The sequence below is a fragment of the Arachis ipaensis genome, chromosome B7, assembly GCF_059453495.1.
Source record: "Arachis ipaensis isolate K30076 ecotype BB chromosome B7, ASM5945349v1, whole genome shotgun sequence".
NCBI lineage: Eukaryota > Viridiplantae > Streptophyta > Magnoliopsida > Fabales > Fabaceae > Arachis > Arachis ipaensis.
The window spans coordinates 119,038,957-119,065,053 of NC_142442.1; the positions used below are offsets into that span (position 1 = coordinate 119,038,957).

Here is a 26,097-nt window from a genome sequence, read left to right on the forward strand (position 1 = left end):
TCAGAGCTAGCCTGCCTGAGCCATCACATCTGCCCTCTGCGGCCTACACAGTGCACACCCACTCACCCAGACCTAGCCACAAAGCCAGCCTGAGCCACCCATCTCCTTGAGACTCGAAGCCTTGCTTCCTCCAAATCCCACCGCCGAACATAGCAGATCCCCCACCGCCGGTGCACCACGAAGACGAAGATCCCTCAACACAGCACCTCGCCTGGCTCGCCACCACCCAGTCACCCACTGACCCAAAAGCCACAGGGTAGCACAGCAAACAGCGCCGACGGGCGACGATCGACACAGGACCTCCGACCTCGCCACCTCCGACCTCGCCGCCTCCACCTAGCAGCGTTTCTGGGTTCTGTAGGGATACCCACGATCAACACAGCCAGCCACCGATTCAAGTGCATATGGAGCCCGAGCCATCTATTCAGGTAAACTTTACTGATGCATTGTTGGTTATTGATTATCAGTTCTGTCCTTGATTTAATTTTCAGATTATCAGGTTTTGTGGGTTTTGTTCAGTTTATTGCTTGTTTATTTCAGATTATCAGTTGCTGGTTATTGCTTTGTTTATTGCTTGTTTAGATTTTCAGGTTTTGTTCAGTTTTGTTTATTGCTGGTTATTGCTTGTTTATTGCTGGTTTATTGCTTGTTTATTGGTTGTTTATTGCTGGGGCTGTTTATTGCTTGTTTAGATTATCAGGTTTTGTTCAGTTTTGTTTATTGCTGGTTATTGCTTGTTTATTGCTGGTTTATTGCTAGTTTATTGCTTGTTTATTGCAGATCCCCTTGGTTGTTTATTGCTGGTTTTGTTTATTGCTTGTTTAGATTATCAGGTTTTGTTCAGTTTTGTTTATTGCTGGTTTATTGCTTGTTTATTGCTGGGGCTGTTTATTGCTTGTTTAGATTTTCAGGTTTTGTTCAGTTTTGTTTATTACTGGTTATTGCTTGTTTATTGCTGGTTTATTGCTTGTTTATTGGTTGTTTATTGGTTGTTTATTGCTGATCCCCTTGCTTGTTTATTGCTGGTTTTGTTTATTGCTTGTTTAGATTATCAGGTTTTGTTCAGTTTTGTTTATTGCTTGTTTATTGGTTGTTTATTGCTGGGGCTGTTTATTGCTGGTTTAGATTTTCAGGTTTTGTTCAGTTTTGTTTATTGCTGGTTATTGCTTGTTTATTGCTAGTTTATTGCTTGTTTATTGGTTGTTTATTGCTGATCCCCTTGCTTGTTTATTGCTTGTTTAGATTATCAGGTTTTGTTCAGTTTTGTTTATTGCTGGTTTATTGCTTGTTTATTGGTTGTTTATTGCTAGGGCTGTTTATTACTTGTTTAGATTTTCAGGTTTTGTTCAGTTTTGTTTATTGCTGGTTATTACTTGTTTATTGCTGGTTTATTGCTTGTTTATTGGTTGTTTATTGCTGATCCCCTTGCTTGTTTATTGCTGGTTTTGTTTATTGCTTGTTTAGATTATCAGGTTTTGTTCAGTTTTGTTTATTGCTTGTTTATTGCTGGTTTTGTTTATTGCTTGTGAAGATTATCAGGTTTTGTTCAGTTTTGTTTATTCCTTGTTTATTACTGGTTTCTGTCCTTGATTTATTGTATTTGTTTATGTAGTTTGACGTCAGTTCAAGTGAGAATATGGGCGACACTGGATTGCCTCTAGTTCCTATTCCGAATGAATCAACAAGCATCAGATCTCCGACTGCATTGCCTCCAATTTTGTTTATGTAACTGTTTTTTTTATTTCAGGTTGGTTTGCATTATGAAGTTTAGCTATTTTGTTGGAGAAGACATCATAACTTTGCTATCAGTTTAATGACAATTTATTTTTATTTTCAGTTGTGTTGACTGTTGAACTATTAAACTTCTTTAATTGTCGTATTTGAATTCTGTTGTCGTTATATTTCATTAGATCAAGACTTTGTTAGCTATTGTGTATTTCGGTTTGTTAATTTCAATGTTATGACTTTGCATAATAGTATGGTAAAATTTTTTTTATTTGATTGAAAAAACCGAACAAACCGAACCAAACCAAACCGATTTTAATTGGTTTGATTTAGTTCGGATGACCTTGAAAAAAAAAACGAACCAAACCAAACCACAGCTTAATTAAACGATCGGATCGAATAGCTTTTCCTTCAAAATCCGAACCAAACCGCACCGCGAACACCCCTACTGACCCGGCCTAACAACCAGAACCCGAATTCACCCAACGACCCAACCCCCTAATACCCGACCCTAATCGAACCTCAACTCTTCTTCCTCGAAGTCAATCTCTCAGCGCTCTCCCATTGTCATCGGAACTTCCAACAGAATCCCGGGGACTTGATGCATGAAGCTGAGGTCTTAATCGGTCCTCCTCAGTGACGTCACCAGCCCGAATTCGCAGCTTTTCCACTTGGGTTCTACCGCAGCCGCTCCGCGCCGAAGACATGCCTCGCTGAAGCTCCTGGTGGTGCACTTGGGTCCGCCATGGAGCTCCTGATGTCACAGTCGTCCTGTGGCCGCTGCTGCTCCTCTGCCGCCTAACCTTCCGCCAAGCAATAAGTCACTCGGCGTCCCCTCCGCGGTCCCTTCTCCCTATGTTGATAATGTCGTTGCTGGTGTCGTTAGTAGGCCGTTGCAATGCCGTGGGTTGAAACCGCTCTTCCCCTTCAGCTTCGTGCCTGTCGCAGGTTTCCGTTTCCACCCTCCCAGGTAACCCCTCATCTCTTTGGAGTCCTTGAAAGCTGGTTGACATGATTTCGATTATATTGATTATGCTTCTGTTCTGATTGTATTCCTGACCTGAAAAGGCGGACTAACTGTCCACTCAGGAAGTATATTCTAAATTTCTAATAGGTCATTTTTTTTTTGTCAAGATGACATACTTTTGTTTGGCATGTTGTGGCGGAAATAAAAGAAAGAGCAGTCCAATAAGTCAAGAGTATGAATGGAGGCGAAGCCCAAATATACAGAGAGAGAGAACAAAAGGCGGGTGGCGTGATCATTCGAACTGAAGTCACTCTCTCACTCAGTCACCGCTTCGTTCTTTCTTTCTTTCTTTCTTTCTTTCTTTTTTTTCTCTCTCACAGAAACACATAACAGCAGGCGCAACACTGAACAGTGATGTCAACTTCAGGGGAGGATAAAAAATCCCAATTAAAGCATCGATTCCATCCACATTCTCATTCTCTTTCTCAATCCCTTGCCCATTCCATACTCCCTAACCCACCCGTGAGTTCTTTCTTGTTTATATTCCGTTTCTTTTTCTTTTACAATCGAAAACTAATTAATACTCAATATTATCACGCTTAATTGTTATGTTATGTTATGTTATGTTATGTTAATTCCGCAATTTACGCTTGAGGGGATTCCGCTTGAACACTTTATTACGAGGGAAGTGATGGTGATGGATAATATAATTCGCCGAATTTGCTTATAAGTTTTAAATACTAACTATAATTTATTTATTAATTTATTTTGTAGAATGTGCACTTGCTCACACTTGAACTACCTATGTATATATAGCAGTTGACTCAAACATGTGCAATCAGTAGTTTCAACTTCAACAATCATAATCACAATCACACAAGTAATCATCGTCAACTACCTCCTACTTTCTACAATCAAACTCAGCCTCCCATTAGGGCAGAGAATCAAACCACCAGATATACAAAACATGCCACTCACAAACCTAATGCTACTGGTAACAACTTTCTCAATCTTGTTTTTTTCTTTTAAAACTCTGCATTAATTTATTGTTAGCTTTTTCACATTGTTATTTTTACTTTCTTTGAATAAATTATGTGGGGGTTAAATTTTCATACCAGAAGCTCCTCATTTGGCTGCAGTTAACAACTGTCGTTATGACAGTTCCTTAGGTATGTCCATAATCAATTAATCTTCTATCTGTAATGCTAAATGTCAATGATGATATTTTGAAGAGGTTTATTCATTAATGTGGTGCTTTCTTGTAATGGCAGGGTTGTTAACCAAGAAATTTGTCTGCTTGATTGAAGCGGCTGACTATGGTACCTTGGATTTAAATAAAAGTGCTGAGACCTTGGAGGTTTACACAATGATTTTTCCTCCCTCTGCTCATATGAATTTAATTTCCCTAGCAAAATATATTTATACATGCTACCCTTATATATGTTTCTATGGGCAGGTTCAAAAACGAAGAATTTATGATATTACAAATGTTCTCGAAGGAATAGGATTGATAGAGAAGACTTCAAAGAATCATATACGGTGGAAGTAAACATCTATTCTTTTGTTTGCTACTTTGTTGTTGCTTATCATGAATATATGACATGACTATTCCTAACTTTTTGTGAACAGGGGATGTAATGGACATGGAGCCCAAGAACTGGATTATCAACTCAAAAGACTTAAGGTTGTTTGATCATTTTTATTTGTTGATTAACTTGTATGCAAATTACTCGGGGAACTCTTTGACATTGATTTGTTTAATTGCAGACTGAAGTTGAAAATCTGTACGCTGAAGAATCTGCACTCGACGATTGTATAAGGTTTTCCACTAATATCATTGTTGAAAGTATTCTGATGATTAACCTCTCTGTTATTTAAACATCTATCATTCTTAATTCTCAGGCAAAAGCAAGAGCTAATAAAAAACCTGGAGGAAAATGAAAACTCTCAAAGGTATATAGTTTCTGACGTCTGTGTTATATTAAGTTGCGATTTTGTTATTGCTTTTCTTACCTGGATGTGATCTTGCTTGATTATTAGGTACCTTTTCTTGACAAATGAAGATATTCTTAACCTTCCATGCTTCCAGGTCAATTTCTTTTCCTTATACATATAAAAAATTATCAAACTTTAGTTTATATATTACAAGTACTTACATTTGTACAGATTACAGAACCAAGAGCTTATTGCAATCAAGGCTCCAAAATTTAGTGTTGTAGAGGTTCCCGATCCTGATCAGGTGGGTTCTACTGATAGATTTTATCATATTAAAGTTTATTGGAATAATAAATGGCTAATTCACAAATATGCAGGAGTTAGGTTTCCGGCATTACAAAATGACTGTTAGAAGTGCAACTGGACCAATATATATATATCTATTGAGGTATTGTGTTCTCTAATATTGCTCCCAAAAGTTGCTTCCACCTTATTGAAGTTCTCTTTATGTGCTTATTTACGTGTTCCATGCACCTTGTTGGTTTTATTCTTAGATTTTTGTTTTTTTTATACGGTCTTTAACTGATGTTTTCTCATTTTAATGCTTGAAGCAAGAAAGGTCTTAAGTGTAAGAGTGATACTATCGAGCAGGTTAAGCTAATAGATCCATCATGGAATGGTAATCACTGCAAAATGAGGGACATGATATTATCAGCAAGCGAGGCTGATCTAAAAAATCCTGAGGTTTTAACATCCCCGGGCTCAGAGGCATTTGGAATCCAAGAAATTACTCCTATGGAATTTAAAGTATGAATAACTTGTTAATTTGAATATTGAAAACCAAAAAATAGAAAAATAAAATAAAATAAGACGATAGTGATTAATCTATTGATTTATTTGCAGATGGATGATGACTATTGGTTTGAATCAGATGCTGGAGTGACCCTAACAGATTTGTGGGTTAACAATAACTTCTAACAGAAGCAATCATCAATATGTAAATACAAGTTGCTGCTAACTTTTGAGATGACAAACGGCAATGGCTAGCAATTTAAACTGTAAATGTTAGGCCTTTTTTGTTACTCCCTTTCTCAGCTGTTGCCTTGGCAGTATAAGTATGCAGATCGAAGAGATAAGCTGTTTGGTTGATTTTTTGCATGGATGTGCAGAGTTTAGCCATAAAGTATAAACCAACTCCGGTTTTGAATATTAGATATTTTTGCAGAAGCTATACTAATGATGTTGATGTATGGAAATAACACCCTTTGTGCATGAAAGCAAGACCAAATTGGTAGGTAGAGTATTGCATCCTACATGTATTGAGTAGAAATGTTTTTTTATGGGCATGGAGCAGAAATGAGTTAACTCGTGGAAATTATTAATTTCACTATTGATGAGGTATTTTTTGCGGCCCAGGATTTGTGTGACCTTTCTATCCAATAGTGAAATTCTATGCAAGACTTAGTTATGTGACATTTTTCACGTTAAATATCTATTTTACTACTATGCAACTGCAAGTTATGTATTGTGTGTTTCATATTTTTGTTTCCAGTCAAGTAAGAAGACAAATTCAGGCGGCGAAGATGCTGTGCCAAATCATTCAACTCATATAGCGAGTTCTTATATATTTGCAGTATTATATTCGAGGTAGTTAATGATTATTGAAACTGATAACTCGCTCGAATATTGATATTCACGACAAAAATAACTTGGTATGCAAACCTGGTATTCTATAAATGTTTTCCTATTACTGGCTCTCGTTTTATAATAAAAAGAAATGGTAAATAAATGTGCTTTTTTTTATCTTTTTGGTCAGTTTGATTTGACAACTCCCAATCGCACACTACGCACTCACACAGACACATTTAAGAGTCCTATCTACCACTTTGCCATTACCAAGGTTCGAATCTGGATACAGCATATTAAGAGACATCATATATTGCCACTCAACCAAAACCCTAGCTGCAATAAAGGCTCTTTAACATCTTAAAATTGTCATGCTTGAGCACAACAATGTTGCGAATTTGTGCCATTAGTAATGTTAAGGTTAATTTCAAAACATGTCAAAATTGTTGGATGGTAAATCTATTGACACATGTTTTTCGTTTAAGCATATATTGGACAAACAAACTGAACTCTATTGGGTGTAATTTTTGCAGTCCAATATCATCTGTGCAATATATATATATATATATATATAGAGAGAGAGAGAGAGAGAGAGAGAACAACCAACCTTGTGTGGTTAAGATTGACTGCCCATGTCATACGATGTCAATCAGTCAATCAGCAATCAAAGTATCATATCTGTACAATCAAACAATTAAAATATGAATCTATGTTCTTCCCCGATATTCTTTTGAGCGTCATCTACTTTTTAAGTATTTCCACCCCACACATTCAGCTATCTATGGTGAAATATATCTATTCAAAAATGTCAAACTGCCCTGGGACAAATTATCCTTCATCAAATGTGCCTTCCATGTAAGTGTTAACATATTCCCTCTCTTAAGGATAAGGTCAACTATTCAAAGCAGCTGATGCAAATATTCCTTGGGATTGGGAATCTGAGTTCATATGAAGTGGCATGAAGTTACCAAGTCTTTCATGCCAAAATAAAATGAAAAATAAAGCAAGAAATGAAATTTTAATCTAAGTATGCCTTTTTACAGAGTTTTTTACAAGAAGTTGACGCCAATCTTTGTCCACCAACCCTCACAATTGAAATTTTACTGACTTAAGGCATTGCAGTAGATCGATTTTTTCTTAATCTGCCACGCGTAACCCTAATGCTTTCTTCCATTACTGTCTCTTCTGCAGAAGGATTCTCACTTTCATTTGCTGCATTAATCTGCATTGGCTCTGTCTCTGCAGGTGCTGCTGATTGGTTGATCGACTGGGGCGTAGGATTCTGGGTACTTATGCCTGCTGCAGAGAAAACTGCTTTAGGCACTTGTGAAGAACTCATCTCTGCTACTTCCTTCTGTTGCTGACTTAAAGATGATCGGGAAGTAGGAGAAGGAGGATCCTCAGCCTGTATTTCTGTTGCAGCAGCTGGTTGATGATTAGCTGGTGCAGTTTGACGGACCCTTGCACCTGGTCGTTGCTATGATTTGAAGAGACAGTTTTTCAGAATAAAGCAGAAGATGGAAACCCTTGAAGATGGCAATTTATGCAGCAAAGAAGCATGAAAACAAAATCCATATTGATGACCAATCAAATATTTGCTAACAAAGAAAGCTAATTGATCAATATGCCAACATCAAATGGAGTAGTGACCTTACAGTTAAGTCACATTCCCGTAAACAGTATTCAAAGCAATGCATAGACATCAGCTACCTGAGCAGGGGGAGGTGCTGGCGTTGATTGCGCAGCAACATACTGCAGAATGTCAACTATTCTAGTCTGGCCATAACTAGCAGCTCTTTGCCAATACAAAACTGCTACATCTGCAGCCCTTGTCTTTAGTTCTGACAAGTTGCGATCGATTTCTGTCTCATGTTTTGCAACATATGGTCTAAAGAAGGAATCATATACATATGTTGTCCCCTAACACACGTAAAAGTCATATGGTATAGCGTTACAGGTCAATCTAACTTGAAAGCAAAGAACAACGTAATATCAGATTTACAACAGTGAATAATGTTATACCTTTGTTTTAGGGTACCACAGGTATATGAAAAACGCCAACTTAGCTTCACTGTACATTGGGACCCTACAAGAAGAACACTCACTTTAAAGACAAGAACAAAATATGAAAGCAAAACAGCTTCCTTATTTGTTCAATTGAAAGCAGTGGATGCATGTTGTACCATGATATAAAAGTATCACCAATTCTCTCAAAAACTGTCAAAAGAGCGACCAAAATCCTGCATCACAAGGGGGAAAAGAAAGTTGGTATTGGTATTCACCACCAGGTAAGCTTCGGTCAAATGAAAAATCAATATTATACCAATATTGGCACCAAAAGCGAAGTTGTTCAATTTCTGGTTTATTCTTCTCAACTGCTTTATAGCATTCATAGGCTGGGTAGGCATAGCCAAAAGCCATTCTGCAAGCACATAAATGGAAATCTTATCCTCAAAATTAAAAGATTATGACAAAAACCAAAAATATAATACACAGAGTTAGAAGTTAGGACATACACAAGTGACCGGGTAATAAAGGATCCTATCATTTTGTTAGTATACCTGAAATGGAAAGGGAACACAAACCGTTAAAGCCAAAAAGGACAGCTTACAAGTGATTGAAACTGAAGAATAACCATGAATGTCAAATTCCGTGCATGATATGAGGAAATTATGAACAAAATTAGGGTCACTACAAAATTTTGATGATTTGATTATGCTTAGCTTCCTACGGAAGAAACGCCGGGAAAGCCAGTTCCCTCACTAGTCCAATGCGAGTTTGAAACCACAATCAAATCAAATAAATTGAATACAATGGTTTCATATATTATTGATGAGATAGAAAATCGCGATTCTTTTTTGGGTGTTCTGTCTAAACAAGTGAGTAACGATTGAGTTTAGAATATAAAGGGCGAACCTATACCAAATAAAACAAAGATCAGTTTCAAACTTTGAAGCTCAAATGTCAACACACACCAAAATAATGCAGCAATTAAGTTTAATTTAATCTGATACTATATGCTAACGGCAAAATCAAGCAAATAGAGAGAGGGAGAGAGAGGAAGATAAAACCTATTGAGTTTTCGGGGGCAGAATAAGCGGAAGAAGCAAGTATAATAGAAATCGACGATGAGACTTTACGGCTTGATATCGCCGGCGCCGAAATTATACCCTGAAAGAGAGAAAGAGAAAGAGAGAAGAGTATTGAGTTGAGTAGAGAATACAAAGAGGGAAGGAAGCCGAGAAAACTGAAAAAAGGTATTTGGAAACTGGAACCGTTTCAAAATAAGCATTTACTATTATAAGGGTCTATAAAAAATTACAGAGCAATTATCCGAATTAATCCTAAAGTTTTTATAATTACACATATTTTAGTTTTTTTAATTTTTAAAATATATAAAATAATATTTAATTTTTATTTTCGTTAAATAATAGAATTTCTTTTGTTAATTATTAATGATAACTGTTGATGTGAAATGTTAATTTATACATATAGTAGTTAAATATATATGTGTTCGATACAAATAGATCAGTATCTAAAATAAAGTATAAAATAATTTTGAATAATTTTAAAACAGTTGCTAAAAAAATTTTAAAATTCTAAAATAGTCTTTTTAAATTATTTATATATAATTATTTTTGAAAAGATATTATTTTTTATCATGCCAGATATTAATTTAATTTAATTTGTAAGTATCATATTCTATGATTACTTTTTAATTTTTTTGAAATAAAAAGTTCAACACAATAAGATGGAGCAACAATGCAAAGAATACTAAACAGGTAAATAAAATTAATTTTTACTCATTTCCAATAATGTCATCAATAACTAGAAGTATCAAATATCACTCCACTCTTTGTATCAATTAATTGACTTGTTGATTACTTCTACAACACTTGTTTCTTTATTCCTAAAGATTCCGTTGTTTCTTTCCAGTCAAGTACTCCAAATGATAAATAAAAAAATAAAAAAAACCAATCAACCACCTGTTACGTTCTTCATTTCTTATAGGTACACATGTTCAACTATCAAAATATTGCTTAATTGTTCCTGGAATAGACCATGATTTATCATAGGCAAACAACCAAGCACATTATACCTATCAAGTAAACTCACAACTAATAAATAAGTAGTAATCATTCTCAGTATTCTTTTTACATAGAACACAAATACTATCATTTTGATCAATAACGCCAAATCTACTTAATCTCTCCTTAGTATTGATCCTGTTCACTAACACAAACTAGGTGAATAATTAACTCATGGTGGTACCAAACTCCTCCAAATAGAACTAGTAAAACTGTAACTTGTAATATTCTCCGGTATTAGTTCAGTCTGCAAAACTTGCACAAAGGAGTTAGTAGGATAAACACCTGATTTATCAAATTTTCACACTAGTTAGTCCTATCTCTCATTTGTTAATTTGACTGAGTAAAGGACTCTATGGAGTTGGTTAACTAAATTCAACTCCTATTGGAATAATTATCTTCTCCATTAAAAATTTCATATCCACTCTAGTCCATTCTAGAACCCACAATTTTCTATTACCGATCCGCTTTGGTTTGAGAACGAGAAAAGCCTTGAAAAGACGATCTTCAATATACCACATGGTACCCAATTATCCTCCCAGAATCAAATTTTTCTATCAGCTCCTACCTCCAAAGATAGTTCTCTGATCATATTGTCTCTCACCTGTTATTCCTTTATTTGTAACTGCCATATATCCTTCTATGGACCTCCTCTTTTAGGCGCAGGCTGACAATAGAGTACTATATTTGTATTCAAATCATTACGGGAGCACACAATTTTCTTCTATAATGGACAATCTTCTTTCGAAAATCGCCACCATCACTTAAACAAGAGAGTTGTATTCCGAATAACTACATCATCCACTCCCAGACCTCTTAGCTTTTTTGGAGCTTGGACAAATTTTCACCTCACTAATAATATCCCATGCTTGCCATCCTCCTTATTCCATAGGAACTTTTTTGCCAAAGAAATTAACTTCTCTGCTACTACTTTGGGCATCTTATATAAACTGAGGTAATAAACTGGCAGACTATTAAGCACAGATCTTATGAGGACCAATTTACTAGCTTTATTAAGCGTTTTTGCTTTCCACAAATTGAGCTTCTCTTCCACTTTATCTATTATCGGTTTCCATATCTTGCCCAACTTCGGGTTCACTACCAAAAAAATACCAAGATATTTAACTAGCAACGAAGCTTCTTTACACCCCAGCAATCTATATATCTTTTGTGACCACTCCTGCTCACAATTAACCGAAATCAAACTAGATTTATTAAAATTAATCCTCAAACTAGACATCATCTCAAAGCCCTACAGGAGTCGCTTGTTGTTCCTGATAGACACCTCTTCCTTAGAGCAGAAGAGTATGGTATCATCTGCGAATTACAGGTGAGTCAACTCAATATTGTCCCTCCCAACCATCAGAAGAGCAATCTTACCATGTCTAACTGCCTCTCCTACCATCCTATAGAGGACATCAACAAATAAGAACAAATGGGAATGGAGAAAGAAGATCGCCTTGTCTTAAGTCTCATTCCATCTTAAAAGCCTAGATGGCAAACCATTTATTAGAATCGACATAGATGTCGTGCATACACATTCCTTGATCCACCCTCTCTATTTTTGGCTAAATCCCATCTTCTGAAGTATAATATCCACAAAGCTCCACTTTAATCTATCATAGGCTTTTTGGAAGTCCAACTTAATTATCGCCGAGCTCTTCTTTTTCGTCTTCAGCCACTACACAGTTTCACATGCAATCAAAGCCCCGTCATGGATCTTCCTTTCCTTCACAAAAGCACTCTGAGTCTTCCCAACTAATTCTGGCATTACCCTCCTCATTCTCCGAACTAACACCTTCGATATGACCTTATTCACATATCCTACCATGATAATCGGCCGAAGATCCTTAATCTCCTTAGCTCCAACAAACTTTGGAGCCAGAGCCACCTATGTACATTAGAATCTCTTGGTAGTTTAGCAAATTGAAAGAAATCCATGACAACTGTAGTAAATTCTGATCCAATATCTCCCCAATACTTCTTAATAAAGTTTATATTGTACCCATCACAACCAGGAGTCTTAGACGACTCAAAATCCTATGCTACATCCTTTATCTCTTCAATTGATGGTATCCTTTTCAATTCTACAGACTTCTCTTCCTGAATCTGATTAACTAGTCCATCATGAAAATCTATCAACAACGACACTTTCTGATGTTTTGGAGCTTAGTTTCGTGGGTCGAGTCTGGAGCTTGATGTCTGTATTTTAGAACTTTGATCTTATCTACTTTTCTATGTTGACCCGATTGAGAGTGATGCACTTTTCTGTTGGTGTTTCATTTAATTTTTCTTTCAAGGCTCGTAGTTAAACTATTCTTCGTATATATCTATTTACGTATTTTGTTTTAGAGGTCGTGGCACCTCACCACCTTTGATTTATGCCCTAGGTGTACTCTGTGTGGTAGGGTGTTACATATCTTAAAGGTGTTTTGGATGGATCTAGATGGTGCTCCATTTCGAGAGTTTGGACTTTGGATCATAAGCCATGCTTGATGCTTCCAAATGTTATAATTGTTGCTGTCTTGCTAAAATAATCATTTAGCCTAAATTTATTTGTTGCTGAAAATCATCATTGAATTGAATTTTTTATTAATTGAACCTTGAATTTGTTGCTATCTTGCTGAATGATCACTTAATTGATTTTTTTTGTTGCTGAAAATTATCACTGAGTTGAGTTTGTTACTAATTGAACCTTGAATTTTTTGCTGTCTTGCTGAATAATCACTTAGTGTATGTTTGGTTGGAAGGAAAGAAATAGAGAGAAAAGAAATAGAAAGGAAAGAAATGAATGAAAAGAAATTAAGTGAATTTTTATTTTTTTTAGATGTGTTTGGATGGAAAAAAAATAAGAAGGAAAGAAATGTTATAAAAAGACAATTTTATCCTTATATTATAAAAGATATTGAAAAAAGTAAAAGAGTAATATTGGAAGTAGAGAGAGAATTAATTTTCTCTCTATTTTTTTTCAATGTTGAAGAGGAAAAAAATTTTTCTTTCTCTCTCATTTCTCTCTTCAACCAAACAATGGAAAATAATCATTTTTCTTCCCATTTTCTTTCCTCCTTTTTCTTTCGTTTCATTTTCCCTTCAAACAAACATAGCCTTAATTATTTTTTTATTGAAAATCATCACTGAGTTGAATTTGTTACTAATTATCATCACCAAATCTTGAAATAATCACTTAGCTAAATTTTTTTATTGCTGAAAATTATCATTAGTAAAATTTGTTATTAAAAATTATCAATAAGATGAATTTGTTGCTATAAGAATAAATTTAAATTTGGTTTTTGGTTAGTTTGTTAATTATCAATTTATTGATTTGTTTTTTTTTTTTGTTCATTTAAATTGAGAAGGTATTTTATACTAGTAACTAATTTATTATCTATTTTTGTATTATTAGTTATGTCTAAGAATTGATATTTGCTTGTTATTAAGATGTTTGTGAAGACATGCATTTTAATTTTTGATAATCAAGTGAACCAATGAACCATTGGTTGAACTAGTGATTCATTCGTAAGACCAGTTCAGTTGTGATAAATGTGTTTTATTTATTTTTGAGTAAGCTACCATTTCTAGCCACAAAAAAAAAATTATAGTTGTACTCATAAAATATAGGTTTCGTATGACAAAATTAACCAAATACTAAAAAATCACCTAAAAATTCCAAGTTACTTTTTTCCTAACCTTAATCTCAATACTTGTCTTCCAAATCTCACTCCTTCCTTTATTCTTTTTATGGATTTCACCAACTCCTTCACTAACACCACCATCGCTACCGCCACCAACCGTCACCTCTTTCACCAACACCACCATTACTATCGCCACCAACCGTGAGTCTCACCTTCCTCCTTCTCCACTGTCACAACAACGACAGCGATGCAATGGCAAAGCAGCACCTGTTTCACTTGACCTTTTTCTTTTTCATCTTGTGCAATCATCTTCTTTTTCTAAATCCACCACCTCTTAAAAACCTTCAATCACCACTACTCCACCGTTAATCTTGAAAGTAACAATGATGACTATGAGTACAGATATTACAGTCACGCTAAAGAGAGATTACAAAGTAGTAGAGATAGAACACAAACCAGAAATTATAAAAAGAGAGGATAGAGAGAGAAGCTTAGGTGCATCAGTAGAGAGAGACTCATAATAAAGTGGGACGCCGAGTGAAATTATGTAAGAATTCATGTGTCATAGACTAAGAGTGTTCTCACTCGCATAGAGCATAAACACAACTTTGGTGATGGTAGTGGTGGTGTTGTTGTGACAGTAAAGAAAGAGGAAGGTGAGACGGATAGTTAGTGGCAGCGGTGGTGGTAATAGTGTTAAGGATAAAACTTAAAAGTAATGAAATTCATGAAAAAAAAAAGATATTAAATGTTGAGGTTTGAAAGAAGGGTGTTGAGATTAGGATTAGAAAAATGATAATTTGAAATTTTTAGGTAATTTTTTAGTATGTGGATAATTTTATGGGCAATTCACCTCATTAAACCAAATGCATATCAATATTAACTGAATGTCTCAAATCAAAAAATGCAACGTAAAAGTCCCAAAGCACATTTCTATATAAATCTGAATTGATTAAATTCGATTTATTAAAACACGAAGTAAATCGATTCTAATAGATTCGAATTAGGTGAAAAATGTTGGTGAACAAAAATCGAATCAAGTGGATTCGATTTAAGTGCATAGTTAAAATGGCAACAAATCGAATGAAAAAACGCCCAAGGTAATTCGAAACCAATTTGATTTGATGGTTTTGTAAATCGACGCCCATTGTTTTGATTTACTAGTTGTTTCCGTGTTCCATACTTTGATTTATATATTACTGACGTTTTTTTTATTTTATCACTGTTTCACATACAATATTCATGAGTACACTTTTTTTTTATTTATTATTTCATCAAATTATATTGAGTGTCCATTATATACATCTTTGTATTTTATATATAATATTTTATATATAATATTTTTATTTTATATCAATTTTAAATTTATAGATTTTCTATTTTATAAAAAATAGTGATAATGAGTAGAAATAGTATCATTTATATAAGTATTTAAAATAAAAAATTAAGTTAAAAATATAATTTAAACTTTAAAATAAGTTAAACAATATTTATACATAATTGCATAACGATTAATTTAGTATTTAATTATTAATGTATATATAATATTTTTACTAAAAATATGAGTACTAATAATACAAAAATATCAAAAAAATTTAAAATAAGGAGTACATAAAATATCAAAAATAAAGAGTACACAGAACTCAAAAATTTTATGGTATGGAACTCATTTTTAATGAATATAACTATTATTTTCTTTTTTTCATGAGTAAATTTGTTAAAGTTTAATTCTCTTGTAGATAGAAATGATAGTTTTTTTTTTTATTTATTTTTAAAAAAATCCTACAATAGATGTGGTTTGGTTTATGAATTAAAAAAATAAAAATAAAAAACTCTCGTCTCCTAACGACACCCTCATCCCCACCTGAAGTCACTCTCTCCCAAGTCCCAACTGAGAACAGCTTCACTCACTCTCAAGTCTCACCTCTCTACCTCACTCCGCCGTGCCGTGTGCCCCGACTGCGTGCCTGTCGTCCGTTGTGGCTCCCCTGCGTCTGTCTGTGTCGTCCGAAGCTCTGCGTGCGGCCTCCTCTCCTCTGCGGCCAACCCTCCTCGCCCGGTAGCCTGCCTCTGCAATGGTGCTGCAATCCCAAGTCCCCAGTCCGCCCCTGACTTTGCGTCTGTTTCTGCAGTGAGTGCAGGTGAGCTTTCAATTTTTTCACTAAGCGAAATCATTTTCAGTCCCTGTCTGGTTTAAGATATTAGAATATCATAATTAGGGAACAAAATTAGGAAAATATCAAAGAGGATTAGAAAAAAAATCAATATAATTTATTAAGATATTATTCCATAACGAGCGTACTCTTAGTATATGCATTTGTTCTTGAGTAATTTTATATACTTGATTTGTTCAGTTTTAATGGAGGTTTGGATAATGGCGTTTAGGGGTTTTATGGCTTAAAGACAAGTTGAGACTAAACTAGGAAGTGAGGGTGGACAGTTGGGAAAAAGCAGAGACAGAAAGAAGAAGAAATGCTGTTCATAATTGGATTAGGATTGGGAGATGAGAGAGACATAACGTTGAGGGGGTTGGAAGCAGTGAAGAGCTGCGAAAAGGTTTACATGGAATCCTACACTTCCCTCCTCTCATTTGGGCTCGACTCTCATGGCCTCTCCAACCTGGAAAAGCTGTATGGGAAAACTATAACTCTAGCAGACAGAGAGATGGTGGAAGAGAAAGCCCATCACATTCTTGAAGAAGCTCGCCACTCCCATGTTGCCTTCCTCGTTGTTGGGGACCCTTTTGGGGCCACGACCCACACTGACCTTGTTGTTAGAGCTAAGAAGATGGGGATTCATGTCCAGAGTGTGCACAATGCCTCTGTCATGAATGCTATTGGCATCTGCGGTCTCCAACTCTATCGCTATGGCGAAACTGTTTCCATTCCGTTCTTCACTGGCTCTTGGAGGCCCGATAGCTTCTATGAAAAGATTCACAGTAATCGAACCATGGGACTCCACACACTTTGCTTGTTAGGTCTCACTCACTCACTCACCTACTCTCTTACTTTCTCTGCTATTTCTCTGTGTTGACAAATTCTACTTCGATTTTCAAATTCGATGGGTTCACTGCAGATATTCGTGTAAAGGAGCCCACCCTCGAATCTCTGGCAAGGTTGGGTTTGGTTTGGTTTGGTTTACTCAACTTCTTCCTCTTGGTTTTATTCATTATTGATGCATTTTTTTTTTCAGAGGAAGAAAAACCTATGAACCCCCCAGATATATGACCATAAACACAGCCATTGAGCAGCTCTTGGAGGTTGTGCAAGAGCGCCAACAACCTGGTCAGTTCGAAATTCTCCTCAATCATAAATGCTATGCTTCTTCATTGGACTATAATTAATTCTTTGGCATGCTAAAATGTTTTTGATTGATTTTGATATGTTGTTACGTGCTGGTTAAGAACAAATCTTCTTTACTATCATAGTTGTAGAATTCCCTTTGATACCCTCATAAGAAATATTATTAACAAGCTAAATACAACTTTTCCTTCCCTTTGGCATTCAGCCTACACTGAAGATACCCAGTGTGTTGGGTTTGCTCGGCTAGGAAGTGACGATCAGATGATTATAGCTGGAACAATGAAGCAGCTGCAGATGGTTGATTTTGGAGCCCCTTTACACTGCCTTGTCATAACAGGCAATACCCATCCATTAGAGGAAGAAATGCTCGAGTTTTACAGATGTAGGACCTAGTTACAACTTACAAGGTTGCAGGAACATTTGAATTTTGCAAATTTTGAATTTTTGTTAGTGTGGAGTTTCTAGTTTCTACAGTCGAAGTTTATGTGGAATTTGAATTCATTACAGGCTAAAGAATTAGACACTTGAATTTTTTTTTTTCTCACTTTATGCTTTAGAATGAACGCATGGCTAAAGAATCAGAGATGGTTTAGATGAATTGTTTTCAAGTCCAGCTGTCCAGGGTTTAAAAGCTGAATTGACTTAAGGTTATTCTACGGTTGTTACGGTAGTTATGATATTTAAAAAAGTGTTGTTAAAGGTAAAGTAATTTTTTTTTATTGTTAAACAATGTTTTTTTAATAAGTGTGACTTTAATGTCAACAACACTTGCATAGCTACTGTAATATAGTCATATTAGAATTCACCTTTTTATATAGCATAAATCTCATATCAATATTGACATATTGAAACTTTGTCATTGATCAATTTCCTATCGAAGAAATCAAATAGTTATTTCAATTTTTCTATCATTAGAATGCATTAGAATCAAAATTCATTTGAAACAAAAATGATTGCAGATTTCGTTTGTTTATCGAAATGTTGAAACTCATACATTCAAGCCAAAATTAACTGATTACTGATCACACTTCAACGCTCAAGCATTAATTTATAAGCAAATGTAAGTATGTAACACAATAGGTCAGGTATAAATAGCTAGCTATAATCACATTGGAAAGAATAATAATGGAATCATATCCACAAGATATGGACAATGTTAATATGCTTAAATACAGCTAAAGCTGGGCTAAATCTAACGGAAGGCACTCTTACCACACTTCCCTTGTAACCATGTCAGACGTATCTTATCACATTTTAAAGAAATGAAGGTCTCCCTTAAAGTAGGGTCTTCAAAAAGGTCCAATGCAGAAAAGTAGAGAAGTTGATCAATGCCTTGTATCTCATCCAGAGCCCTAATACAGTTAGTTATGGAGAATTTATCATCATTTTCAGTTGGAACAATTGTCCTTAACCTTGAAGCAGCAACCATCTCTAGCAAGGCTTCTGCTATAGCATCGCAGCTATCTTGATCCAGACTAGGAATTAGCGTCTGAGATGGACGTTTCTTCTTCCTATCTAACGAATTCTTTGTTACTTTCTCTGCAGTTGAGGTGTTACCTTGTAAGGACTTCATTGATGATGGGTTCCGATAATGTGAAACCCCAGCTTCCGGACATGAAATTGAGCCGGCAGCATCGATCCCGACAGACTTGTTGAACTCTTGGTAGTGACTAGATTGGGCATATTTCCCATCTGCAGCTGAATCTGTGAATATTGTGCAGAGTTGCTCGTATATTGGACAATCTTTCACTTTAACTGTTTCAGGCCTAGGTTGTTCCTGTAGACAAAACCTATAAAAATTTCATAATGAAAATAGCGATAGACAACACCAATGCTATTTTTAATAATAGACTATTTTACCCCAATGTCATCCCATAGTTCAAAGCCAATGCAACAGGAATCATCTATCACGTAGTCATTATTTTGATCATATGCAGATCTCAAATTGTAGAAGCGTGTCCGAAGAACATCTAGATGCTTCCTCAACTGATTATTATTGAAGTTGAGATCTGTTTGCTTATTAAATTCATCACGAATGTGATTCCATGTTTTCTTGTCAAAAACATTGTTTGGTCTATTCCCTAGTTGAATCTGCTTGACAACCAAATCTGCAAATATCTTGTCAAGGGATGCAGTCCATCTCGTCCTTGAACGCTCTTGCTTGGGTTGATTACCGACTTCAACGTCCATCTACACCTATTGAAATGTTCATAAATCAACACTTAATTTAATAAAATTCTTATGGAAAACACCCTTTCTTGAAAGCTTGCCCAAGTTTCAATGAACAATTTCATTGTTAGGCATAATCATCTTGGAAGAGCATTTTAATGAGAAATGTAACAAAAGTTCAATAAAAATGGAGTTGGCATTAAATGTTACTATGAATCTATGATCATTCTGTTTACTCCTACAAACACAAGCAAAAAAAATGAATTAAAAAGTAGAACAGACCATGTGCAACAGAACCTAAAAAAATCGACTTGCACTTTGATAATTGCTTACATCTTTTTGAAATGAATGCCATGTATACTTTGATTTATAGAAAATTGTAATGATTTACAGCAAAAGCAAATCGAATAACGATAGATGAACCGGTGAATAAGGAAACCTTTTAACCTGAAATTGCTATTCTTGCCTATTAGATCAGAAACAGTGCAAAAACATATTCATGTTAACGTGAGTACGTGACAAATGCAAGCCTATAACCAACTAAAATGTTGTTCAAAAATAATGGAAGAAGAGCCGAATAATCCTAAATTATCAAGTAATGTTTGTAGTTAGGATCTCAATCATCAATCAATTTACGCGTGAGAGTAGGAAGAGAAGTATTGCAAGGCAGGAATATCAAATATAGTTGGAGGTTTGAGACGAAAATGAATGATGAATGAAAGTGAAACCTGTGGATTCCAAAACCAGAATAATCGAAGAGGAAGAGCAGCGAAGTGAGATTGGGTTTACCTTTGGAATTTGGCGGTGTGGGAGTGAGAGGGTTGCATAAGGAGTGGAATTGCTGAATGGCAGTAAGCAACCATGTATCGAAATTTTATTTCGAAGAGCAAACACGCAAAATCACACGCTCAAGGGTTCTGAGTTCTGACGTTCTGTTCTGTGCTCCTCTCTCCTTCCATTCTTACACTTACCAAAAATTTTATCATTTATCTCACGGGACTTAATTTTGAGTAAAGTGTAAATTTTTATCATATATTATATTAGTGGAATAAAAAAAATGTAAAAAAAAAAATTAAAGAGTTAGAAATTATATTTTATTTTTTTTAATCGAAAAAAATTTAAAGATTCATTCTCACTACTCTTTTTTTTTTTTTGTCTGGGGCTAAGGCTACTAAAAAATCGAATTGAAAAGACCCGTTCCGATTTCACAACAACGTTAAAGCCATGCTCTAAATGAAGAAGATGAAGCGGTTGACGAGCCATAGTGACCTCTCTTATATGGTATTTGAAGCCATTTTCACAGCTCATGGGAATGCTTTGGAACCTCAATTGCGACTATGGACGTTCAGTGATGATTCGTCTTTGCTTCCCCTTTGTCGTAGCTTGGAATGGTTCTCCTAAACTTGTCGCCTTGTGTTGTGGACCTGCCCCTTAAATCCAAAGCAGAGAGAGCAATTTCGAGGACGGATATCCCTGCTTCTCCAATTTCTAATGCGAGTTGGCTTGCATCTTGTCTTTGATTCTCCATGTGGATCTGTTGCTCCTTCTTTGTTCTATTTTCCTTAATTTGATATCTCGTGGAGATTTCTTGAATGGTTAAGGTTGGGTGGTTGAAACCAGTGTTGACTGTGCATCCCAAGTAAGTTTGTGAGCTTCTTTCCCGAAGTCCTGATGTAAGTTACTTTCCTTGAATTGTTTGATGCTCAACTTTGGTTGGAGCCTGTGCCCAACCTGCAAATGGATTTGATCCAATCCTACTCGCTAGACGAGCCTCCTTCCCAAGTATGTCTTGTATCAGATTAGGAGGGTTCTGATAAACCCATATTTTATGATATATATTGTGCTCAATTTAAGTGATTTATTCAACCCTTCACCCACTTATTCAAGTAAATTGCATGATTTTACTTTCCCTTCCTTAATATGTGATATATGTGAAAAATATGTTTCCTATGCTTTAAAAATAATTATTTTAATTACCCTTTATTACCATTCGATGCCGTAATTTGTGTGTTAAGTAGTTTCAGATCTCCTAAGGCAGGAATGACTTAAAGGATGGAAAAGAAACATACAAAAATGGAAGGAAAGCACAAAATGGAGTTTTTGAAGAAACTGGCAGCGACGCGAACGCGTGACTGACGCGGACGCACGCCTTGAGCAGAACACATATGACGCGGACGCATGACCGAAGCGAACGCGTGACAGATGCCACGCGCCTGAAATTACAGAAAACGCTCCCAGCGATTTCTGAAACCCTTTTTGGCCCAGATCCAAGTCCAGAAGGCACAGATCAGAGGTTATGAAGTGGGGGAATGCATCCATTCATCATCATGTCTTCAATTATTCACTTTTCATAGTTTTAGATGTAGTTTTTAGAGAGAGAGGTTCTCTCCTCTCTCTTAGGTTTTTAGGACTATGATTTCTCATTATTTCAATTTAGTATTCCAACTTCTTATCAGGTTCAATATTCCTTTTACTTTATATTTCTCTTTTACTTTCAGATACTTTAATGCTTTCCTTTAATTACTTTTGTTGCCAATTTGGCTTATGAACCATTCATGTTTAGATTTGAATTTCTATTTAATATAATTTGAGGTATTTCAGAATTACGATTGCTTTCCTTCAATTATATGAATAATTTAGAATTTTCCCTTTTGGCTTTGGTTGATTAATTGGTAACTCTTGAGTTGTCAAACTCATCGTGATTGATAATTGTTATCTTTGCTGATTGATTTAATTCCCTATAACTCTAGTCTTTCCTTAGGAATTAACTAGGACTTTAGGTGTTAAATTGATTTATCCGCTCGACTTACCTTCATAGTTAGAGGTTGATTTAGTGGAGAGCAAAATATAATTCTCATCACCATTGATAAGGATAACTAGGATAGGACTTCCGAATTTTCATACCTTGCCAAGAGTTTATTTTACAGTTATTTATTTATTTTATTTGTCATTTAAATTACCTGTTCCTTACTTTCAAAACCCCAATTTACAAAACTCATAACCAATAATAAGACCATACCTCCCTGCAGTTCCTTGAGAAGACGACCCGAGGTTTAAATACTTCGGTTATCAATTTTAAAGGGGTTTGTTACTTGTGACAACCAAAACATTTGTAAGAAAGGACTTTTGTTGGTTTAGAAGCTATACTTGCAACGGAAATTTATTCTGAATTCTAGACCACGCAAAAGTTTTCTCTTCAAAAATGGCGATGTTGCCGGGGAATTGCAAACGTGTGCGTTATTATTGGTTATTGTAAATATTTTTCTTTTACTTGTTTTTTTTTTGTTTTCTCCTTTTATTTCCATTAGCTACTATGAATTCTCACCCCTATCGCTTTGAGTTTGGTTCTAATATTGTTGAAGGGAACGGAAGTTATAGCAGGAACATGCATCAAGGTCAGAGCAATTAAAGATGGATGGAGCCACGAGAACTTGATCAACCCTTTAGGCAACAACACCCTCCACAGTATCACAGACGAGGACCACTTTACAATGCATACCAATAAAACAATTATCTTCCAGACGTTTAGACACTCAATGAACTCCAATAGTCTTATGTGGAGAATCGAATGACAAACGTAGCATGAAGGAGACACTAGAAACCCCAGTGGGCAGTAATGAGCATAACTTTGTTCTGGAACAATTAGAGGAAGCTCAAACTATCCAAGAAGAAGAAGTACTAATTGAAGATTTAGGAGATGCTGAACCTCCATGGGAATCCAGAGTTGTGAAAAATTCCGTCAAGGACGTTACAATTGATGCTAAGGAGGATAGTGCACAACTCCCAAAGCAGGTATTTCATGAAGAACTAGACGGAATAACCCAAGACGCAAGTTTCCTTGATGATGATAGTCTCAAGTCAAGTTCTCCTAGTAATGAACTCGCATCCGCACATGAATTCTCTGAGATTGAAGAACCTTATCCAAGCGAATACGAAGATGATGTCGAGGTAGATTTTTCTCAACCTCCAACTTATGACTTGAGTGATGCGGAAGATATCGAAGACTTTGATCAAGATGTGATTGCATTTGAAGAAGTTTGCAAGGAAGTGGAGGAATTCACAGAAGATTACAAGGGAGTAGAACTTACAGAACCACTGGAAACACCTATCCCAAGGCCATTACCACCTAATACAAGCTTCAAGTGGGTACAATCCTTAACCTTTATCTTTACTTTTCCACTTGAATATGGTTTGCTTGAAACAGATGGCCAGCTTAGAGCTCTCTGCGGCTTTAAGAGTAAGAGGAAAATGGTTCGTACTCAGAGCTGGTATACAAGATTCAATAAGGTTCCACGCTTCAATTCGAAGTGCAAGGATTGGTATCAAGTTCAATTGAATGGATCTTGGAAGACGTTTGGTCATCTTGGTGAGAATACAATTTCTAAACCGCCCGGATCGAAGAATATAGATCAAGACAAAGGCGGATTTAAATGCAAAGTTTAGGATCCTGGAATCTATTTTGACATTCGTCACCCCGGGAGCCTGAGAACCTGTTTGAAGATACTCAAAGGCTTCACATGCCTAGTTTGGGACCCCGGAGGCTGTTGGCATTTCAAACATTGGTGGAGATTTCTGGATGAATTTAAGCATAAGCCACCATAACAGGAAGCTCATCCAATGTCCAACTTAAGGACTTTAACTAAAAGTGCTAGGTGGGAGACAACACACAATGGTATGGTCATTTCTTTTTCAATTTTTATTTCGTACTGTTTGATTTTATGTTATATTATTTTTATTGAACCTGGATGTTATTCATAGAATTTGCATTAGCATTGCATACTACATAATTGCATACCTGCATATATAAAAAAAAAAAGAAGAGGGCGCGACGCGACCGCATTGCTAATGCGTTCGCGTCAGTTGCGAAAACCACCTCCCACGCGTCCGCGTCAATCACGCGAACGCGTGATCTGAAAATCGGCGTAAAAATCCGACGCCCAGAAATTTGGGCTGGAATCGTGCGGCTGTTGTGCGTTTAGCACAAAATGGCTCACGCGTTCGCGTCCATCACACGAACGCGTCATTTGCAAAATACCCATCTCACGCGAAAGCGTGAGCGACGCGTCCGCGTCGCGTGGATTGCACAACACCCTAAATGGAGACAGAGAGTTGCGCTGAAACGACGCTGGACTTGTGCATTTCGTACAATTTCCAGCGACGCGGTCGCGTGCCTCATGCGACGGCGTCATTCATCCTTTTACCCATTCCATGCGATTGCGTCAACCCCATTCCACCCTAGCCACGCGACCGCGTGCCCCACGCGTTCGCGTGGATTCAAATTCACTAACCCCCAGTGACGCGAACCCTACCCCCATCGCGTCCCCATTCTTCCATCCCCAACCCCCCTGCTCCCTCTCTGCCCCCTTCCAACACCACCAAACCAACCACCTCCGACCGCCGCACCACCCCCACCAACCCGAACCCATCGCGACGCCCACCCCCCTCTCCTTCTTCTTCTCCCCTCCCTTCTCTCCCTTCCACCACCGCGGCCAGCCACCGCCACCGCGCCATCACCGCCACCGCGCCATCACCGCCACGACTCCCACCACCATCACCCTCACCCCCTTCCTTCCTCCCTCCTGAACCCCCTCTCCACCATTACCCCCACCCGAAACCCCCTGCCACCAAATAGCCACCAACCGCCGCGCCAACCACCCTGCTCCACCACAGCGCCACCGTGCCCCCCCAACACCGCCATCTCACCACCGCCATCTCTCTGAGCCTTACCTTAGTTCATCTGCATACCAGGTTCCGCCGAACACCATTTTTCCCCCATTCGTAGTTAGTTGCATATTTTTTAGTTTCTGTTCAAACTAGGCTAGTTAGAGATGCATGTTTGTAGTGGATTCTAGGTGGTTAGGTAGCTAGGATGTGGTTAGTGGATTTAGGCCTGATAATTGCGCTGTTCGTGCTTCTTGTTTTATCAATTTCGCAATTCTAATGTTGCTGTGATGTTAATAATGTTCATATGATATTCTTTACTGTTTCATGCTGCTTTTTACACTGCTTTTTCATGTTCATATTCCGTATATGTAATTGCAGCTTTATTTTAATTTATAGAAACTATTCTGCTTGCTGTTTATTACCCGGGAACATCCATTTTTAGTCGGAATGCTGCCCAATTTTCTGTAAATTGTTTTGATTTTCATTCATGTTTTGGTTTTGGAAATTTGAATTTGGCATTACTTAGCTTTTCCGAAACCACTTCATGAATGCACGTGCCCGCATTCTTATTCCTTTCGATTTCCTGGTTAATAAATTGCACTTTTGATGATTCGATTTTACTTTTTTGCTATTTTTATATCTATATGAATCATCAACAACCTGATTTCCTTGCTTAAGTATGAGTTGACTGTTGCTTAAAATTGTGAAATTCTTGTTACTTAGAAACCGATCATCATGCCACTTACTCTGACTTTATTTTTACTAACTCACTGATTTTCGCTTTCTAACCTCTTTTTCAATTTTAACCACTTTTAACTTTCTAACTTCCCCCTCCACTTTTTTGACTAACTCTTTTAATTTTTTTTAACTCATGGCATGGTTATTGTTTTTCCTAATTAACAGATATTCTACTTATAACATATTTTGGATTGTAATTCCTCATCTCAGCTTTTTAACTCCGAAACAATCCAAAATGCACAATTATTCAA

At 36.5% G+C, this 26,097-nt stretch overlaps 4 protein-coding genes across 12 annotated transcripts; 2 read left to right on the forward strand and 2 right to left on the reverse strand.

The window, feature by feature from the left end:
• Positions 1–2,478: 2,478 nt before the first annotated feature.
• LOC107609935 (transcription factor E2FC-like) lies at positions 2,479–6,138 on the forward strand. 8 transcript variants are annotated; one of them, XM_088493908.1, is made up of 13 exons: positions 2,479–2,695; positions 3,512–3,686; positions 3,811–3,861; positions 3,964–4,049; positions 4,149–4,237; positions 4,322–4,376; positions 4,460–4,512; positions 4,595–4,645; positions 4,733–4,781; positions 4,866–4,931; positions 5,005–5,075; positions 5,239–5,434; positions 5,531–6,138. In XM_088493908.1, the coding sequence occupies exons 1-13, from the start codon at positions 2,624–2,626 to the stop codon at positions 5,603–5,605; spliced, it is 1,089 nt and encodes a 362-aa protein (XP_088350034.1). In that variant the 5' UTR covers positions 2,479–2,623; the 3' UTR covers positions 5,606–6,138. The 8 variants fall into 8 exon arrangements, with proteins under 8 accessions (XP_088350034.1, XP_016167483.1, XP_016167484.1 ...); XM_016311997.3 differs by lacking the exon at positions 2,479–2,695 and adding an exon at positions 2,956–3,214 and having other exon boundaries at positions 3,509–3,686; XM_016311998.3 differs by lacking the exon at positions 2,479–2,695 and adding an exon at positions 2,956–3,214 and having other exon boundaries at positions 3,509–3,686; positions 4,149–4,231.
• Positions 6,139–6,864: 726 nt separating this feature from the next.
• On the reverse strand, positions 6,865–9,534 carry LOC107609937 (putative HVA22-like protein g). Its single transcript, XM_016312000.3, has 7 exons — positions 9,325–9,534; positions 8,770–8,814; positions 8,577–8,675; positions 8,437–8,493; positions 8,276–8,339; positions 7,964–8,173; positions 6,865–7,730 (listed from the first exon to the last, which is right to left on the reverse strand). The coding sequence occupies exons 2-7, from the start codon at positions 8,799–8,801 to the stop codon at positions 7,362–7,364; spliced, it is 831 nt and encodes a 276-aa protein (XP_016167486.1). The 5' UTR covers positions 8,802–8,814; positions 9,325–9,534; the 3' UTR covers positions 6,865–7,361.
• Positions 9,535–15,785: 6,251 nt separating this feature from the next.
• On the forward strand, positions 15,786–17,890 carry LOC107609938 (putative diphthine methyl ester synthase). Of its 2 annotated transcripts, none has more exons than XM_016312002.3 (5): positions 15,786–16,114; positions 16,328–16,950; positions 17,049–17,088; positions 17,166–17,257; positions 17,481–17,890. In XM_016312002.3, exons 2-5 carry the CDS (start codon positions 16,446–16,448, stop codon positions 17,666–17,668), a joined length of 825 nt encoding a protein of 274 aa, XP_016167488.1. In that variant the 5' UTR covers positions 15,786–16,114; positions 16,328–16,445; the 3' UTR covers positions 17,669–17,890. The 2 variants fall into 2 exon arrangements, with proteins under 2 accessions (XP_016167488.1, XP_016167490.1); XM_016312004.3 differs by having other exon boundaries at positions 15,811–16,114; positions 16,359–16,950.
• A 404-nt stretch (positions 17,891–18,294) lies between these two features.
• On the reverse strand, positions 18,295–20,452 carry LOC107609971 (L10-interacting MYB domain-containing protein). Its single transcript, XM_016312033.3, has 3 exons — positions 20,234–20,452; positions 19,136–19,471; positions 18,295–19,052 (listed from the first exon to the last, which is right to left on the reverse strand). Exons 2-3 carry the CDS (start codon positions 19,463–19,465, stop codon positions 18,468–18,470), a joined length of 915 nt encoding a protein of 304 aa, XP_016167519.1. The 5' UTR covers positions 19,466–19,471; positions 20,234–20,452; the 3' UTR covers positions 18,295–18,467.
• Between the last annotated feature and the right edge of the window lie 5,645 nt (positions 20,453–26,097).